Source organism: Nematolebias whitei, chromosome 2 (assembly GCF_014905685.2).
Source record: "Nematolebias whitei isolate Nwh7 chromosome 2, NemWhi1, whole genome shotgun sequence".
Taxonomy (NCBI): domain Eukaryota; kingdom Metazoa; phylum Chordata; class Actinopteri; order Cyprinodontiformes; family Rivulidae; genus Nematolebias; species Nematolebias whitei.
In genome coordinates, this window is record NC_056499.1 from 29835161 (window position 1) to 29854001 (window position 18841).

Genomic DNA, 18841 nt, shown 5'->3' on the forward strand with positions numbered 1-18841 from the left:
ATATATATATATATATATATATATATATATATATATATATATTCCATTCCAACACCTGCATACGTTTATTTGTGAACCATTCATGGCAGACAGGTCCTAGGTGAGGGACCAGACAAAGTGCAGCCCAAAGACCCCAATGATGAGAAACACAAATGGACCTAGTGTTCCCTTGCCCGGACGTGGGTCACCGGGGCCCCACTCTGGAGCCAGGCCTGGAGGTGGGGCACGCGGGCGAGCGCCTGGTGGCCGGGCTTTTACCCATGGAGCTCGGCCGGGCACAGCCCGAAGAGGAGACGTGGGTCCCCCTTCCCATGGGCTCACCACCTGTGGGAAGGGCCAAAGGGGTCGGGTGCAATGTGGGATGGGTGGTGGCCGAGGGCGGGGACCCTGGCGGTCTGATCCTCGGCTACAGAAGCTGGCTATTGGGATGTGGAATGTCACCTCACTGGTGGGGAAGGAGCCTGAGCTGGTGTGTGAGGCTGAGAGGTTCCGGCTAGAAATAGTCGGACTCACCTCTACGCATGGCTCGGGCTCTGGAACCAGTTTCCTTGAGAGGGGCTGGACACTCTTCCACTCTAGAGTTGCCCCTGGTGAGAGGTGCCGAGCAGGCGCGGGCGCACTTATTGCCCCCCCAACTTGGTGCCTGTGTATTGGGGTTCACCCCGGTGAATGAGAGGGTGGCCTCCCTCCGCCTACGTGTGGGGGGACGGGTTCTGACTGTCGTTTGTGCTTATGCACCAAACGGCAGTTCAGATTATCCACCCTTTCTGGAGTCCTTGGAGGGGGTACTGGAAAGTGCACCTTCTGGGGACTCCCTTGTTCTGCTGGGGGACTTCAATGCTCATGTGGGCAATGACAGTGAGACCTGGAGGGGTGTGGTTGAGAGGAACGGCCCCCCTGATCTGAACCAGAGTGGTGTTCTGTCGTTGGACTTCTGTGCTCGTCATGGATTGTCAATAACGAACACCTTGTTCAAGCATAAGTGTGTCCATATGTGCTCTTGGCACCAGGACACCCTAGGCCGCAGTTCGATGATCGACTTTGTCATCGTCTCATCTGATCTGCGGCCACATGTCTTGGACACTCGGGTGAAGAGAGGGGCGGAGCTGTCAACTGATCACTACCTGGTGGTGAGTTGGCTCCGATGGTGGGGGAGGATGCCGGTCAGACCTGGCAGACCCAAACGTATTGTGAGGGTTTGCTGGGAACGTCTGGCAGAGTCTTCTGTGAGACGGAGTTTCAACTCCCACCTCCGGGAGAACTTTGAACATGTTCCGAGGGAGGTGGGGGACATTGAGTCTGAGTGGACCATGTTTCGTGCCTTTATTGTCGAGGCGGCTTACCAGAGCTGCGGCCGCAAGGTTGTCGGTGCCTGTCGCGGCGGCAACCCTCGAACCCGATGGTGGACACCGTCAGTGAGGGATGCTATCAGGCTGAAGAAGGAGTCCTATCGGGCCTTTTTGGCCTGTGGGACCCCGGAAGCAGCTGATGGGTACCGGCAGTCCAAGCGACATGCGGCTCGGGTGGTTGCTGAGGCAAAAACTCGGGCATGGGAGGAGTTCGGAGAGGCCATGGAGAACGACTTCCGCACGGCTTCGAGACGACTCTGGTCCACCATCCGGCATCTCAGGGGGGGAAAGCGGTACGCCACCAACACTGTTTATAGTGGGAGTGGTGCGCTGCTGACCTCAACTCGGGATGTTGTGGGTCGGTGGGCGGAATACTTTGAAGACCTCCTCAATCCCACCGGCACGTCTTCCACTGAGGAAGCAGAGCCTGGGGACTCTGGGTCGGGCCCTCCAATCTCTGGTGCTGAGGTCACTGAGGTGGTTAAAAAGCTCCTCGGTGGCAGGGCCCCAGGGGTGGATGAGATCCGTCCAGAGTTCCTTAGGGCTCTGGATGTTCTAGGGTTGTGTTGGCTTACGCGACTCTGCAATATTGCGTGGACATTGGGGGGAAGTTCCCCTGGATTGGCAGACCGGGGTGGTGGTCCCCCTATTCAAAAAGGGGGACCGTAGAGTGTGTTCCAACTACAGGGGAATCACGCTCTTAAGCCTCCCTGGTAAGGTCTATTCGGGGGTTCTGGAGAGGAGGGTCCGTCGGATAGTCGAACCTCGGATTCAGGAGGAACAGTGCGGTTTTCGTCCTGGCCGTGGAACACTGGACCAGCTCTACACTCAGCAGGGTCCTGGAGGGTGCGTGGGAGTTTGCCCAACCAGTCTACATGTGCTTTGTGGACTTAGAGAAGGCGTTCGACCGCGTTCCTCGGGGGGCCCTGTGGGGGGTACTCTGGGAGTATGGGGTACCGGGCCCTTTGATACGGGCTGTAAGGTCCCTGTATGACCTGTGTCAGAGCCTGGTCCGCATCGCCGGCAGTAAGTCGGGCTTGTTCCCGGTGAGAGTTGGACTCCGCCAAGGTTGCCCTTTGTCACCGATTCTGTTCATAACTTTTATGGACAGAATTTCTAGGCGCAGCCAAGGTGTTGAGGGGATCCGTTTTGGTGGCCTTAGGATTGCGTCTCTGCTTTTTGCAGATGATGTGGTCTTATTGGCTTCATCAGATCGTGATCTACAGCTTTCGCTGGAGCGGTTCGCAGCCGAATGCGATGCGGCCGGGATGAAGATCAGTTCTTCCAAATCCGAGGCCATGGTCTTGAGCCGGAAAAGGGTAGAGTGCCCTCTCCGGGTCAGGAAGGAGGTCCTACCCCAAGTGGAGGATCCAAGTATCTTGGGGTCTTGTTCACGAATGAGGGAAAAATGGAGCGTGAGATCGATAGGCGGATAGGTGCAGCGTCTGCAGTGAAGCGGGTGCTGTACAGGTCTGTCGTGGTGAAGAGAGAGCTGAGTCAAAAGGCGAAGCTCTCAATTTACCGATCGATCTACGTTCCCACCCTCATCTATGGTCACGAGCTTTGGGTTGTGACCGAAAGAATGAGATCTCGGATACAAGCGGCCGAAATGAGTTTTCTCCGCAGGGTGTCTGGGCTCTCCCTTAGAGACAGGGTGAGAAGCTCGATCATCCGGGAGGGACTCGGAGTAGAGCCGCTGCTTCTCCACGTCGAGAGGAGCCAGTTGAGGTGGCTTGGGCATCTGTTTAGGATGCCTTCTGGACGCCTCCCTGGTGAGGTGTTCCGGACACGTCCCACCGGAAGGAGGCCCAGAGGAAGACCCAGGACACGCTGGAGGGACTATGTTTCTCGGCAGGCCTGGGAACGCCTCGGGATTCCCCCGGAAGAGCTGGCTCAAGTGGCTGGGGAGAGGGAAGTCTGGGCCTCCCTACTTAGGCTGCTACCCCCGCGACCCAACCCCGGATAAGCGGAAGAAAATGGATGGATATATATATATATATGTGTGTGTGTGTGTAAACCAAACAAAAACAGCTACATTATAAAGTGATGTAAAATGCTAAAAACAGGAACACGTCTGTTGGTTTATGCCATGAACTTAGCAGATGTTTAAAGCCATTTAACATTTTATTTTATTTTATTCATTTTTGTTCATTAATTTAAAAGAAAAAAACAAATTCATCAAAAATAAAACATTGAATGAAAAGAGTGCAGAAAGAAGAAAAATCTTATATATGCCCCTTATTTAAAATAAATAATAAAATAACTTTAAACAATGACTTAAATTAATCACTTTAATATCCAGTTTAAAGATAGGAATAAAAAAAACAACATGTTTTGTGTTAGCAGAATTTAAATCTAACTTTAAAACTTATCCAACTTTAATAATACGTCAAGTTGCCTTTTTGGACATACATGCATATATTTGTACAAATTGTACTTGAGAGGAGATTATTACAGCCTCATATAAAATCAATGATGATCATGATATCGGAACGGGATCGGCATCGGCTGATATTTAGGTATCGGGATCGGATCGGAAGTAAAAAAAGTGGCTCGGTGCATCCCTAGTTGTAAACAGATCTAAAGATATGAAGGATGTAAAAATGAGTTCAGTTCATTTTCTATGAGAAAAAAAAAGTAGCAGAAAAGGCTAAATATTTCAAAAAGCTAAAGTTGCACCGATACCAAAAGTCACAGCACCCTTCTCCTGAACGAGCTGAACATTTTGATATATGATTTGATGAAATAGCACAGAAATTGTGGAAATGTACAGAAGAAAATTGGATCACAATAGTGTGAATGCTTCATAAATTTTCACACTATTAAAATATTTGATAACATTTTTCTCAAAAAGCTGGTTTTCTGGAAAACTCCCTCCAACCAAAAAAAAAAACCAAACAAAACAAAACAATAAAACAAAACCTAAATATCTCAACATCTACAGAAACTAGACAAATTGTCAAATAAGTAAAACCATAAACATTTTCTTTTGCATATTACTGAACTTTCTTGTTTTAAAAATATAAGAGTGATGACACAGGATGTGTTGGTGGAGTCAGAACGTATTAAAGACCTAGATTTTCAATGGGCACAGTAAAAAGAATAAACACACAATTTCCTACTAAAACATGTAACTTTGACTTTAAAAGCTGTCTCCTCTAAATCCCCTTTTCTTATTTATGTAAGGGGAAAGCAGCAAATAAAAATCAATATGTACCACTTTCTCTCATTTGTTATTTTCTCAGAACCCTCTCAAACAAGACCTCTCGTCTTTGGACAAGCTAAGCACATAAATTTTTGTTTAGAAGGTTAGGTCATCAATAAGGCTGTCCGAATATATAAAAAAAGCACAAACAGTGCCGTTTTCAGATAGCTAATGTTCCTTTGGCAAACGTAGAGGGGCAGTTTAGCATTCACACTGAAAGCTGCCAATGCAAAGAGCAGAAAGTGCTTACCTGAGGCGTTTTTCAGGTAGCCATTAGAGTCCACTGTGGTGTACATAACGTAGGGACCGGGCTGATTCACACCAAAAGGCTGGAAACACACACACACATGCAGACAAATGAATACAAAACAAGATTTTTTTAACATATATTTTTCTTATCAACTGTCCATCAGTGAGGGTGAAGGACAAGACACCAACGATGCAAATCAATGATCCTGAAGTTTTCTAGTTTTATTTCCACATTTAGTGACGGTCTGACCAAGCTGGCTTGAATTCGCCTGAGCCTCAATGAGAGTGACGTTTGCATGTTTATGTGTCCGTGTGGGTGTGTGCCTTACTCTGGTCTCATCTCCTCATTATGAAAGGATGACAGGGGATGAGGAGACCTGTCGAGTTACCCTTCACTTTGCATCAGCTAATAATGAGCCTGTTACACATGCAGTCGCACGGCAATGAGACTTGGTCCTTTATGCTGTGACACGCGAGAGTTGGGTGAGAGTGGAATGGAAATGAGATAAAAAAAATAAAAAAAAACAAGAAAAGAGATGAAAACTCTGAGGAGCAGACTAGTGCGCTGAACACATGAAGGAAAAGGAGAGGTGTGACTAAGAAGGAAGAGGTTGGGAGAGTGAAATGGAAAGACAGCGCAAACTGATAGATGGGAGAGGAAAAGAGTTGAAACAGCCGCAAGCACCACTCGTCTACTGCATTCGTCATAATCTTCACTTAGACAACAAGCGGGTGGAAGAGGAGACAGACAGAGAAGCAAAACAACCGGCAGCCTCTTGTTGAAGTCAAAGCTGATGTGTTTTGCAAAGGACTTTCCACAAGTGAAAGGTTGTATGAGGAGTAAAACCACTGGCTGTTTTTGTTCCCTGGTAATTTCATCTTCAGTCCACCTACATGCGATAATTAGCCATTAGTGCTCTCATATTAAACAAAATGTGCTCACAGCTGAGTATTTCATAAATCAAGTGCTTTTAAGCTAAAATGAGAGAGGAGGTGTAGGAAAATTTAAAACAAAACAAGCCTCAACATTTTTTATGCATAACATTCATGTATACACTGCCTGACAAAAAAAAAAAGTCGCCACCAAAAAAAATGGTCACACACTAATATTTTGTTGGACCGCCTTTATCTTTGATTACATCGTGCATTCACTGTGGCATTGTTTCAATAAGCTTCTACAATGTCACAAGATCTATTTCCATCCAGTGTTGCATTAATTGTTCACCAAGATCTTTCATTGATGACTAGACACTAGGCATGATGGGAGCATCACTTCACCTGCCTCTCTTCTTACCCTGATGCACCCATCACTCTGGAACAGGGTCAATCTGGACTCATCAGACCACATGACCTTCTTCCATTGCTCCAGAGTCCAATCTTTATGCTCCCTAGCAAATTGAAGCTTTTTTCCAGTTAGCCTCACTGATTAGTGGTTTTCTTAAGGCTACACAGATGTTCAGTCCCAATCCCTTTTGTACCATTCACATTGTGCGTGTAGAAAGGCTCTTACTTTAACTATTAAACATAGCCCTGAGTGCTAATGTTGTTTTTCTTCTATTTGATTTCACCAAACATTTAAGTGACCGCCGATCACGATCATTCAGGATTTTTTTCCGGCCACATTTCTTCCTGGAAGACGATGGGTCCCCACTATCCTTCCAGTTTTAATAATGCGTTGGCCAGTTCTTAACCCAATTTTAGTAGTTTCTGCAATCTCCTTAGATGTTTTCTCTGCTTGATGCATGCCAATGATTTGACCCTTCTCAAACAGACTGACATCTTTTCCACGATCACGCGATGTGTCTTTCAACATGGTTGTTTAAGAAATGAGAAGCAACTCATTGCACCAGTTGGAGTTAAATAACTTGTTGCCAGCTGAAAGATAATCACCCATGCAGTCAATAGAAGGCTCGTACCTATTTGCTTAGTTAAATCCAGGTGGCAACTTTTTTTTGGCTAGGCAGTGCAGTAAAGTCACAGTAGTGATTTTTCTTATAAATTGAATAGCCACTGAGAAACAAAACACTAATTTGGTATCAGATTAATTTCCTTTTGTACGTTGTGTTACTTAAATGTTTTAAAGATGCATTGATGCTCGTCTGGTTCTTATTTAACAAACTAATCAGCGTTTTCCCATTTCACCATGTGTTTTTTTTCATGTGAATGTGAACATAACGTATTTTAGACCTTGAAGTACAATCATACTGGATTCAGAGGGAAACTTAAGAACACGTAGAAGTCATGAGAATTTCAGCCCAAGCCCAGCAGAGATCAAAGCTGTTAGTGTCCTTCAAACATCAAATCCAAGGTAAACCCTCAAGATTTGGAGTTTGAATAACAAAACATTCGTTGCTGATCATTTTTGATAATGTTCTAATAATGTATTTTAGTCCAAATATGGCTCAAACGCTGATAATTACCCAGACTTTTTTTGATGAAACTGTTTGTTTGAGTTCACAAAAAGATGTTTATGTATTTTCCTGATTTTGTCTGTCCTTTAATACTTTCCAATCCTGCAGTAGCAGCACTCCAGCACAAGGAACCTTCACGACAGGTTACTCATAATACATGATTTATCAACAACTTAAAAAAAACAACCTCCCCCAGCAGTCTATCCTTGTTTCAAAATCCCTGAAACACATCCCAAAAAAGGTGTGGCTTTAACTCAAAATGCTGTAAACATTAATCTAGTCATTTTAAGCCTTCTGTTCACTGTCTTATTAGACTTGGCCTTTTAAGAGCTAACTGTTTCATTGTTCAGCTGAAAAAACTGATTTTAAAATCAATTCTAGGTTTTTCCAAATCTTGCCTTATGCTTCACAGGATTATTTTTTAGACTCTTCAAAAACCTTCAGAAACATTTCTTTCCGGGTTTCTTCTGAGCATCATACTTTGAGCAACTCTTCAGTGTTTTAGGACCATTAAATATCTTCCTAATATATTAGGATTTTAAAGTGCTTTAGAACTTTGTGTGGGCTTACTTAGCACTGATGAACTGCATATATGCAACAGTGAAATGGGAAATGGTCTGTAGTTGTATCATACTTTTGAAAACTTTGTTTTTTATAATGAGCTTCACGTTCACACACTGCTGCCAGGAAGATGCAGCTTTTGAAAGTAACTTGGGGTTCACAGTCTTGTTCAACACATGAACCTGTGAAGGAGCTGAGGACAGAAACGTAACCTAATCCTTAGTATGAAACTGTCTCTTGTCTGAGACATGCGCACTAATGACACGTGAAGCCGTTTGAGTCTACATGTGCCTCTGAGTTTTTAGTAAAATGTTACAACTCAGATGTAGATGATGTAGATGAACCAGAAGGAGACATCGTAGTAAATATGTACATCTTTTATATAAATTTATTGTGAAAAATATTGCTTCTTTAGCAATTTAATACAATTATTTATATAGTTTGCTTTTGTTTCCGTACTTATTCCAGACCAGTCCATAGTTTTCAAGGCCAAACAGACATCCTGGTAATAAACAAAACTCAATGATTTGTTTTGGTTGTTGTTGTGGTGGTGGTAAACAGAACAATGTTTGATTTATGTAATAAATATTGAGTATAAACAGTTATGACAGCACTGGTAGGTGTCAGGAGTAGCCAGCAGAAAAGAGCAGGCTACTTTTCATCAATAATTTACTGAAAAATCAATGAAAAGGTAGGAATTGCAAAAAACAGCAGGATGTCAGAACACAGGCCTGGCTAAAAACCGTACACTCTGTTCTCAGGAGAGGTGACGTCTTAAGATGCTTTCATACGTGCACTGCAGCCCTGAAATTTTCTGGTGAGGATCTAAAGGGGCTGTTTGTAAAAATGTAAATGTCTGCAACACTCACTTTGCGTTTCTAATGGAGTTCACTCAACCAGTTAGCCAGCATTAAAATGAGAAAACACTCAAGTGAGTCTACAGACAAACATAATCCTCTATGGCATTTACAAAAAGTGATACTTGTTGATAAGGGTTGCTTCTTCTTTTCCTTTTGCTTTCCATCAATAAGTGATAGAGCAAGGGCACTTCTTCCAGCATTCTGAACATACTCTACAAAATGATGCAATTCCCACAGACTTTCCAGTGTAAAATAACAATAGTCCAGCAGAGAACCAGAAACTGGTCAGAACCAAATTATCTACAAATTACCAGGCTGGAAACAATCAGATTAATTTTATGCAATAAATCCTACTTTGTTTTAACCTTTAAAAAATGGAATAAATTAAATGAATCCAAAGCATGCCAATGTTAAACCAACACGCAAGCAACATCTTTAAAAATATTCAGTTTGCTGATCTCATGCTACTGATTATCCACACTGCTGATTATTTCATGATGCTGATCTCATGCTGCCGATTATCCACACTGCTGATTATTTCATGATGCTGATCTCATGCTGCTGATTATTTCATGCTGCTGTATTCATTCATACTCATCTACTCACACAGACTCATGTTCGTGCTGTTGTTGTTCAGTGTATTGTTTTGCATTATTAGTGTTTAGCGTATTCTTAGTTTATATCTTAGATCCTTATTACTGTTTCTTTTTACTATTTATATTTTGGCTATTGTTGGATGTAACTGGGATCCCGTGTACACAATTTCGTTCCACCTCATGTACCACATGTGATGCGAATGATAATAAATCCTACTTGAACTTGAAAATCAGTTGTTGCAAACATAATGTAACAAAGAAATAGGTTTTTATGGTATGTTTAGAAACATAAAGACATATTTCTTACCTTGACATCTTCAGGGCAGTCGTTGGAGCAGAGGCCGCTGAGCACTGAGGAAGAGGATGACACACAGATTGTCAGAGTTAGACATCTTTCTCGTTCACACAAACACGTCTGTTGTGGAAAAAAGTGAATTCTGTACCGCTGCTGTTCTGAAAAGATTAGTGCATCAAACAGACTGATTTTCTTACAGTGATGACAATCTTCACCAGAGAAATAAACATTAAATATGTTCAAACTCTACCCAAATACTGTCATATTTACACAATATTAAACTGAATATAATATCAGTCTTGCCTTATATGTGAATGTGGACAAGACAGAAAGAAATCAGAGGTTAAAATACATAAAAAATAATGTGCAAACCAATAACATGAATGTGTGCTCTATGAGAGTATTTATTTGAGTATACAAGCGAAGCAAGAACAAAGTCCACTGAATTGTAAATCAGTTATTAGAGAAGTGACTTTATTAGCATATAATAAGGTCCAGGGTCTGCGGATGCTTTGATTCGGTTGACGGAGTCAAGCTAAAACCTAATTGTGTTTATCAGGTTGGACACAGTGCTGCATTAAACAAAAAACAAACTCCAGGCACTGCCAGAGAAAACATCTCCTTAAAGAAACATGTAAAGTTTACTTATAGTCAAAATAATTTTAATTAGGTATCATTCACACTGGATAAAAGCCAGACTATAATGTAAAAAAAAAAAAAGACAGAACGTGGGCGGTCTTTACAGGGTTTTAGTGAGATCTTCAGATGCATATTAAAAATGCAGTGGGCTCCCCACTACACATGATCGAGCATGTTGGGCTGTGATAGGTCATGTATGGTTTTTGAGCATGCACAAAACTGTAACAATGTGAAGATTTATTATTATGGTACTAGTGTAATGAGGTCCTTGGTGGAGTTTGGGGGTGGGTTGTTGTGACTGCATAGCGATGATGTGATGCAGGGCTTGCATACGCCAACATGGTTTAGTTGCTGAGAATTTGAAGCGGTACTGGACATGCTGGCCTCATGCCTGGGTTATAGCTCCTTCACGCCCACACTACACTGGTAGTGCTTCACTTGCGGCAGTGCAGCTGTGTGCACTGCATCCCAACTCGTGCCAATAGGATTGTGCTATGCTCTCACCAAACAGGTGCAATGACCAACCTTTGATGCTTTAATTCAAATTGTATTGCGATGAAGGAAGCAGGGCGAATGTTGAGGTTCTGCACAGAAAACCTCTTCACCTGTATCCTCTCAAGATGATAGAATGTACTTCCTACTCTACTCCTCTACTCAAAGCCTCCTATATGCATGGCACATTTCCCGAGATCGTGACAAGGTCATGGAAACAATTTCAATTCAATTCAGTTCAGTTTATTTATATAGCGCCGCCATGTCACAACAGAAGTCATCTCAAAGCACTGAACAGAAATATTCATATACATAAAAAACGAGTTAATAACATTATGAGGAGCAGACTGCTTTGAGTCTAACTTCATTGCAGACTCTCATTTTGAACAATAATAAGGCAACAGTGGAAAGGAAAAACTCCCTCATGAGGAAGAAACCTTTAGCAGAACCAGGTTCAAGACAAGCAGGCATCTGCTTCGACCGGCTGGGTTTGGTAGGAACAGATACACAATGGCAGGTCAAGAATCACATGTTAAGATAGAAAAAATATCAAATGAAAAATATTCAATTTTAACAATTCATTTAAGGAAATAAAGTCAATTTGTCCTTCAGTAGTTTAAGCCTATAGCAACATAACAAGCCAACCCTAACTAAAGGATTCATCAAAAAGGAAAGTCTTAAGCCCAGTCTTAAAACTGGACAATGTGTCAACTGCACAGACAGAAACTGGAAGTTGGGTCAATAAGAGAGGAGCCTGATAACTGAAAGATCTTCCTCCCATTCTGCTTTTGGAAACTCTAGGAACCGCAAGTAAGCCTGCAGTCTGAGAGCAAAGTACTCTGTTAGGAAAATATGGAACAATAAGACCTGTAATATAAGATGGAGCTAGGTTTTTGAGGGCTTTATAGCAAAAAACGTAAAACAACCTAATATAGATGAGATATCCTTCATGCTTGCATGATGTTATCTTCTAGGATGTAGCGGAGGATGCAGACAAAAAGCAGGGAGAATCTACTCGGTGAGGACTATTGGTATCATGATCATGAATAGCTTAACACGGGTTTCACAAAAGGGTTTTTCAATTTTGCTGCAATTCAACCATAATTTACTGTTTGGAAAATGTGAGAGAGTGAGTTGTTGATTGTCTCGTGTATCTCTATGTGGCCCTGTGATGGACTTGCAACCTGTGCAGGATGTACCCTGCCTCTCACACAGTGATAGCTGGACATAGGCGCCAGTGACCCCCGCAACACAAAAAGGAATAAAGTGGGTAAAGATAATGGATGGATGGAAAATGTGGCAGCCTCATCATTTAATATGGAAGAAAAAAACTTCAGGCTATGGAGCATTTATCCCTGTGATGTGATAACCACTCATCCATCCTTCCTTCCTTCAAATCCCCTTTTCTAAACAATTTGTTTCCATGCCTCCTCTTTCCAGATAATCAGTGCAAGTACTAATTAGTGAAAGCAAATCTGTGTGATAAGAGTAGAGTTTGAAAATACAAGATAGTTGAGTACAGAAGTCAAGTCTGTCACAATCAGGAAACGAGTTTCTCATCTTTTAATTTGTCACAAGTCACCACAATAAAACTGTTATCTACGATCTGACTTCCTGTTTGTTGAATTGTGCACCATGATGTTGTTCTAACACTTTGAGGTCTATGCGTTTACCTTGAAAGATTTTCACATAATTTTTTAGATGTGCAGTTGTGTTTCACTTATAAACAAACAAAAAAACAACTAAAGGACAGATAGTGAGACTATATCACTTTGAAAAGCACCAGGTGCCACAGTCAGAAAACTATAAAACTTCATAAAACTATACCACAAGTCCCCTCCATACACAGGGATGATATGATGACTTGTTATTCATGGAGTACATGCATTACGGCACATCATTACCTTTAACCCAAGTAGTTGTTTTTAAACAATATAGTCTTTGAGAGGATTTTCAGAGTCAGAGTCAGAGAGTCAGAGTTTCTTTATTGTCATTCGCACCTCATGTGGTACATGTGGTGGAGCGAAATTATGTACACAGGGTCCCAGTTACATCCAACAATAAAATGTATAAGAAAAACAGTAACATCTAAGATATGAACTAAGAAAAACATCAACTAAATATACACTAAGCACTCATAACATAAAACATTGAACATCACCACAAACATGAACATGAGTCTGTGAGCAGATGTGCACGCATGAACACATCAACATTGAAACAGATCAGCAGCAACATGAAACAGATCAGCAGCAACATGATATGGTTTTTTACAGTGATTATTCTAGTTAGAGATTCATGAGTCTAACAGCCTCAGGGTAGAAGCTGTTCCTCAGTCTAGTGGTTCTACACTTAATGCTCCTTAACCTCCTTCCTGAGGGGAGTGGGGCAAAAAGTGTGTGTGCTGGGTGGGTGGGGTCCTTCATGATGCAGGTGGCATCATGAAGGACCCCATGATGCATTTTAGCAGCTTTGACAAGAAATAATTAGTCTAAATGTTTCAAATCCATGAAGACAGTCAAACAATATGTAAATAAGAACAGCCTTGTTAGGAATTCAACTGAATAAAATACAGTATGTGCAAAAAGAAGTTCAAAATGACAATAAATAAATAAAGCTTAGTTTGCTCTTGTGCACAAATGAAATGTCAAATAGGGGAAGAATGTTCTCAGCCATAACAATAAAAACATCCATAACCTTTTATCACAAATTCGCTGACAGCCAAATAATTGAAATCAAAAGACCCATTCATGATATTAGAAAAGTGTGTTTCATCATGGTTTTGAGTGTCTCAACTTGACAACTCCCTAGAACCACCTGCTCTTGCGCATTTCAGTATCTTGGTTGAAGCATAGGCACTCTCGTATACTCTATGCAGGATCCCAATAAAATACTATGACAAAAATAAATCACCACAACCTCGCTAGGTAAGTTTTGCTCATGCTCAAAACCATTACTGACCTATCACGCTTCATCATGTGTAAGAGAGAGACCAATGCTGTCTTACTGCACACCTGAAGACCGTGCCAAGATCCTGCAAAGACCATCCATGTTCTGGCTAATTTTCCAACACTACAGTGAGGTTGTTATTCACCGTGAAGGAGACCTTAAGTTTCATTGTTCAGAGTAGTTTTATTTCTTTATGAACTACCTTAGCTGTGATGGACTTGCAACCTGTCCAGGGTGTCCTCCACCTCTCACACAGTGACTGCTGGACATGGGAACATTCATTCAAACTTTATTCATACAGGTTAATCCCAATGAACCTCGGGGACTCAATAACAAGAGAAACCTGATTCAGACAGAGTGATGACAACAGTAGACATAAAAAACAACAATAGACAATCATAAAGAAAGCATACAATTTGAGAAGAACAAGTGAAAGTAAATGGTATTAAAAAATGAAACAAAAAACTGCTAGATTATAAGGCGATGTAGAAAACTAAAAACAAGAACATGTCTGCATTGATTTTTGCCAGAAACTTAATATTTGAAGCCACTTAGAGAGGACAAGGTCGAAAGCTTCAGATCTTTTTGCAAGATATTCCAGGAAACAGGAGCGGAGCAGGAGAAGACCCTTTGCCTAGTTCAGTCCTCACTGAGGGAACACTGCAGGTAATAATGTACTGAGAGCGCACACTGTAGCTGCACTCACGCAGAGACATGTAGGAGGAGACGTATGAAGGCAGCAGACCAAGAAGTGATTTAAAGATGAAAATGTACCAGTGAGAGAGTCTATGTGATGTTAATGATGACCAGTTAACCAGTGAATACAAGATACAATGGTGGGTATGGCAATTACAGCCAGTTATGAATCTTAGTACACCATGATTGGCAGCATCCAGCATCTGCAGAGAGCTTGTAAGAGCAAATAAATAATGTCACCATAGTCAATGGAGGGAAGGAAAGTCACAGTTACAAGGTGTTTCCTAGCATTCAGGGTTAAACAGGATCCATTTCTGAAAAAGAAACCCAATTTAACTTTTAGTTTCCTTACCAAGTTTTCCACGTGGAGCTTATGTGGTGGTACCAAATGGATCTCATTAAAATTATGTGATTTACAAGGCACACCGGGTCGTAGATCTTACAAAAATACTTGTGACATCTGAGACAGGCTTGCAAAATTAGAAAAGTTTATTAATTTCCATTTTTATTTATAAATACTTTTTTTTTTAAATACTTTAAATACTTCCTTAAAATCCTATGAAAAAAAGAAAGGAACAAAAAAACCCAGGAGCTGAGGTTACCAGAAGAAGGCCAAACCAGCACAGACCCCAGCAACTGGAAAAGAAAACAAAATTAATAAAAAGGGCAACAAACAAACTGTCTAATCAAAAAGAAAATGAAACACAAATTACAAATGCACCAAATAACTTACCAAAAAATAAATTGCCAGCCCAACTAAATATCTAAATTATACACTACAGTTTACAAAGTAAATGGACAGTGAACAAACAAAATAAGGAGAAAACTATTTAAAGAACACAATAGAACTTTAACCATCAAATACTCATTTTAAAAGTTGTAGTCCAGACCCAGGTGTGTGGCCAATTACCCACGCCACTGACATGAGTGCTCAGGGACCGCGTCCCAAACAATTCGTGGAGGAGAAGTCCAGTGAAGCAGCCACAGGCATCTGAGGACAATTAAGTACAATGATCTGGAGAACCCAAACAGCAGTGGTCCTTCACAGAGCCAGAACACCAGTAATCTTCCATAGAGACAACAGTTGTAACCTCAGTGGAGACAAAACAGTGATCTTCCGTAGAGACAGAAGAGCAGTGGTCCCAACCTCAGCAAAGGACCTGCTGACACACACATATGCAGACAGCACAGGAGGAGGAGGAAGAAAGCAGCAAGCTTGGTGTTCACCCCACAAAGGCCATAACATCACACACAACACGATCAGCTGCTCAGCCACAACCAAACCCCACAGGTTGCAAGCCACGTAGTGGGAGCAGGAGGAAAAACAGGTGCCAGAATAAGCATCACCACCTCCTTTTATACTCCGCCTACCTCGTTTACCAGGAAGTGACGTTTCTCTAACCAGGTATATTTTCATACTGCTACACTTAAAAGAGAGATGTGAGTCGACCAAGATACCCAAACATTTGTAGGAATCGACAAACTCAATAGGAGCGCCATTCGAGGATAAAATCGAAGGAAGAACTGCTGGGACCGACATGTGACCCCGCGTCTCAAAAAGGAAGTGGGTAAACATAATAGATGGATGGATACTAGCCTAGCTAAAAAAAAATCCTCTGATGTCTGTGGTTTCCAACTCTACAAACTCCTGTCTTTCATCTGTCAATCAGCGTGCCTGTTTTCACTCAGTAATCACCCTTTCAATTACACAATTCTCTCGTTTTCTCAATTCTATCAGATTATTTTGTTGATTCCTGTTCACTATAGTTGTTGTGTACAACATGACCTTCTTTGGGAACCTGTCCATTCTGCTATAACAATTAAAGTTTTGCTATCAAACATGTTTCCCACCTGCCTGTGTTTGGGTCCATTTAGACAATTGCACAGCAGCATATTCTTACTCTTGGTTTCGTTGTTAGCATTATAGTGCAGTGTCCACCTTAAACTCTTTCAATCACAATCACCTTGAGGAGACAAAAAATAAAGATAAAAACTGAAATTGCTTTCTGAGTCCATAAACTTCTCAGGCAGCTGAAAAATCAGTTTTATGAATTCAAAGCACTCGTGTCGAAATACGCTCTCTTATCATGTTACAAAAGTGAAGAGTGTCCCTCCCTCTGCCATTTTTAAACTTGATCCAACTCCAAAACAAACTGTAACACATTATACTAATGTAGTATGCAAATGAGGTAGGGTTAAATCACTGTATATACCACTGCTCCATTTTACTGAGCTCTGATCCTTTTACATGGTATCTCCTCTGTCGTCACTCTGTGGGAATAAACAAGACATTTTTTTTCCCCAAGGCTTTGATTTAAAAGAAAATTGTTACGTGTTGTAAAAGCAAATTGGCTGCTTTGAAGTTCACAAGCTTATTAAGAATATGCTGGAAGCAAGAATCAGATGGAGCTTCCATTAAAGATAACACATGTAGATGTTGACCCTCACCGACCATCATGCACATTACAGTAACTACTGTTTGACAATGTAATATTTTAGTAAATAGAGATACGATTAAAAAAAAGAAGCATCAAATTATTTCATCAGGTAAATATACTCCTTTTTCTTGGACACAATCTAATTTTGTTGTCATTTAACATCTTTCAAGATTATGTTTTGCAATGCTCGCTGATCATACTCCAGAAAACTCAGGTTTAATTAGGAAAAAAAAAAAAAAAGCTAAATATCTTTTAATTCAAGGATATTAAGCCCAGCTTGCACTGAAAATAGACTATTAGCAAACACTGAGACCTATTCAAGGGGACCTCCTGCCTCTTATTGACAGTTTTACTATAGAGAAAGACCATTTTTTTAGAAGAGTCATGACAGAGTTTGGTTCTATAAAAATTAACGTTTTTGAAAAGCTGAGTGGGATTCTGACCTCTGGTTTGAATGTGGTCAGAAACAACCAGTTAAGTACTTACACTGCTCATCAGCTCTGAGCTGAACACTGGATCAACCCATCATCATCATCTATGAAGGACACAACAATCAATAAATCATAAAGACTGGCTTATTCATCACTTGTTTGAACTTCAAGCCGTTAAGGGTCAGGCGACTTTCATCCCTGTGTGCAGCACAGTGCATGCACACTGTGTCAGTCGATAACAGAGAGGGATCGTTTGTCTGAAGTGCAGCTCATTTGAAAAGGAAAGGAAAGATAACTTGGGTCACGGGAAAACTGACTCAAAATCACAGTGTCATGACCTCATGGCACAATCCATTATTTCCTCTGCCAAAATTAAAGAAACATAATTTGAGGTATAAAAATGTTTCACTATTTTCCCCTTTAGCGATATGACTCTTTGTAAAGAGAAGGTATTTTAAGACTTTAAGAGACGCTGCTGAATAACTAGATTAAATGACCAACATCCAGGATCCTTTTATGATTCTATTCCTTATCTGTGCAGCGTTTAAAGCTAGAACAAAGTGAAGGAAAACGTTTTAAACAAAATAGAAAGAGAACAGATTACAAACACACTAGTGGACGAAAAATAGAAGGTGAAGAGAGACTTATCACTTCGACTCGTATAAATAAAAGAACAACTAAAACTAAACACATTGAGTCACTTTCAAGTAGGTTTGACCTATAAGAAACATTGCGTCGATATCCAATTCAAAAGGTTTTTGGGAAACAAAAAATGTGGATCAAGCCAAATTTGTACTGATATGATGTGAAGAATGTGCAGAATGGGACAATTTTTAAAGTATTTTGCCCTAAAGCACTGATGCTATAAAGCTAAATCAGACCTGCATTAACTTGTTTCACAATATTTCACTTTTTACTCTTTATACAAACATACACATGCACACACACAAATATTGTATGTGACAGTAGCAAATTAGTCTGTAATACTGAAAACACACTATAAGGTGAAATAAATGTGACAAAGAGAATATGAATGCAGAAAGTAAAAAAAAACAAACAAACAAAAAAAAAACAAACACAAATAAATAAAGAAAGGTCAGATACTGACAGAATCAGTACCAAAGGTCTTCACATCTCAATGGGCACACTGGAACTCTACAAAGTACATGACTCAGGGTAGGGTTGTCGTACTTAAGACAGAGAAGGAACCCGAACTACCAGCTTCATCTGCGAGCCTGCTTTGGTTAGAGCAGTCGTCCTCCAATGCAAGAGTTGAGGGTTTGATTCCACCTGCAGTCACATGCTGAAGTGTCCCTGGGCAAGACACTGAACACCTCATTGCCTCTGATGTGTGTCCCAGCAGTGTATGAATGTGATAAAACGCTGATTATTCTTTGTAGAGATCTAGTAAGAGTGCTGTATGAATGAGTAATTGAGGGCACGTATTGTAGTATAAAGTGCTTTGAGTATCTTGATAAGATAGAAAGGCGTTATATAAGTACAGTCCAATTACTATTTACCATTTATCTGTACTTCAAACCTCGGCAGACAGAATAAAACAAGTACATAACAGCTCCTCTATGGCTGGAACAAGATCCGTGGAATAGCCCTCAAAACTTTCTGTGGGGAACAGATGTAGTTTGTTGCCAATATAAGTTTCCCTCTTCCTC

At 41.1% G+C, this 18841-nt stretch overlaps 1 protein-coding gene across 1 annotated transcript in view; it reads right to left on the minus strand.

Moving 5' to 3' along the window:
* The window catches only part of itfg1 (integrin alpha FG-GAP repeat containing 1), a 224802-nt gene that overhangs the window by 59088 nt on the left and 146873 nt on the right, over nucleotides 1-18841 (minus strand). The window contains exons 13-14 of the mRNA XM_037691250.1: nucleotides 9539-9582; nucleotides 4805-4883 (exon numbers count right to left, since the gene is read on the minus strand). Coding sequence (XP_037547178.1) covers nucleotides 4805-4883; nucleotides 9539-9582 — 123 coding nt within the window. The remainder of the gene's footprint in view (nucleotides 1-4804; nucleotides 4884-9538; nucleotides 9583-18841) is intronic.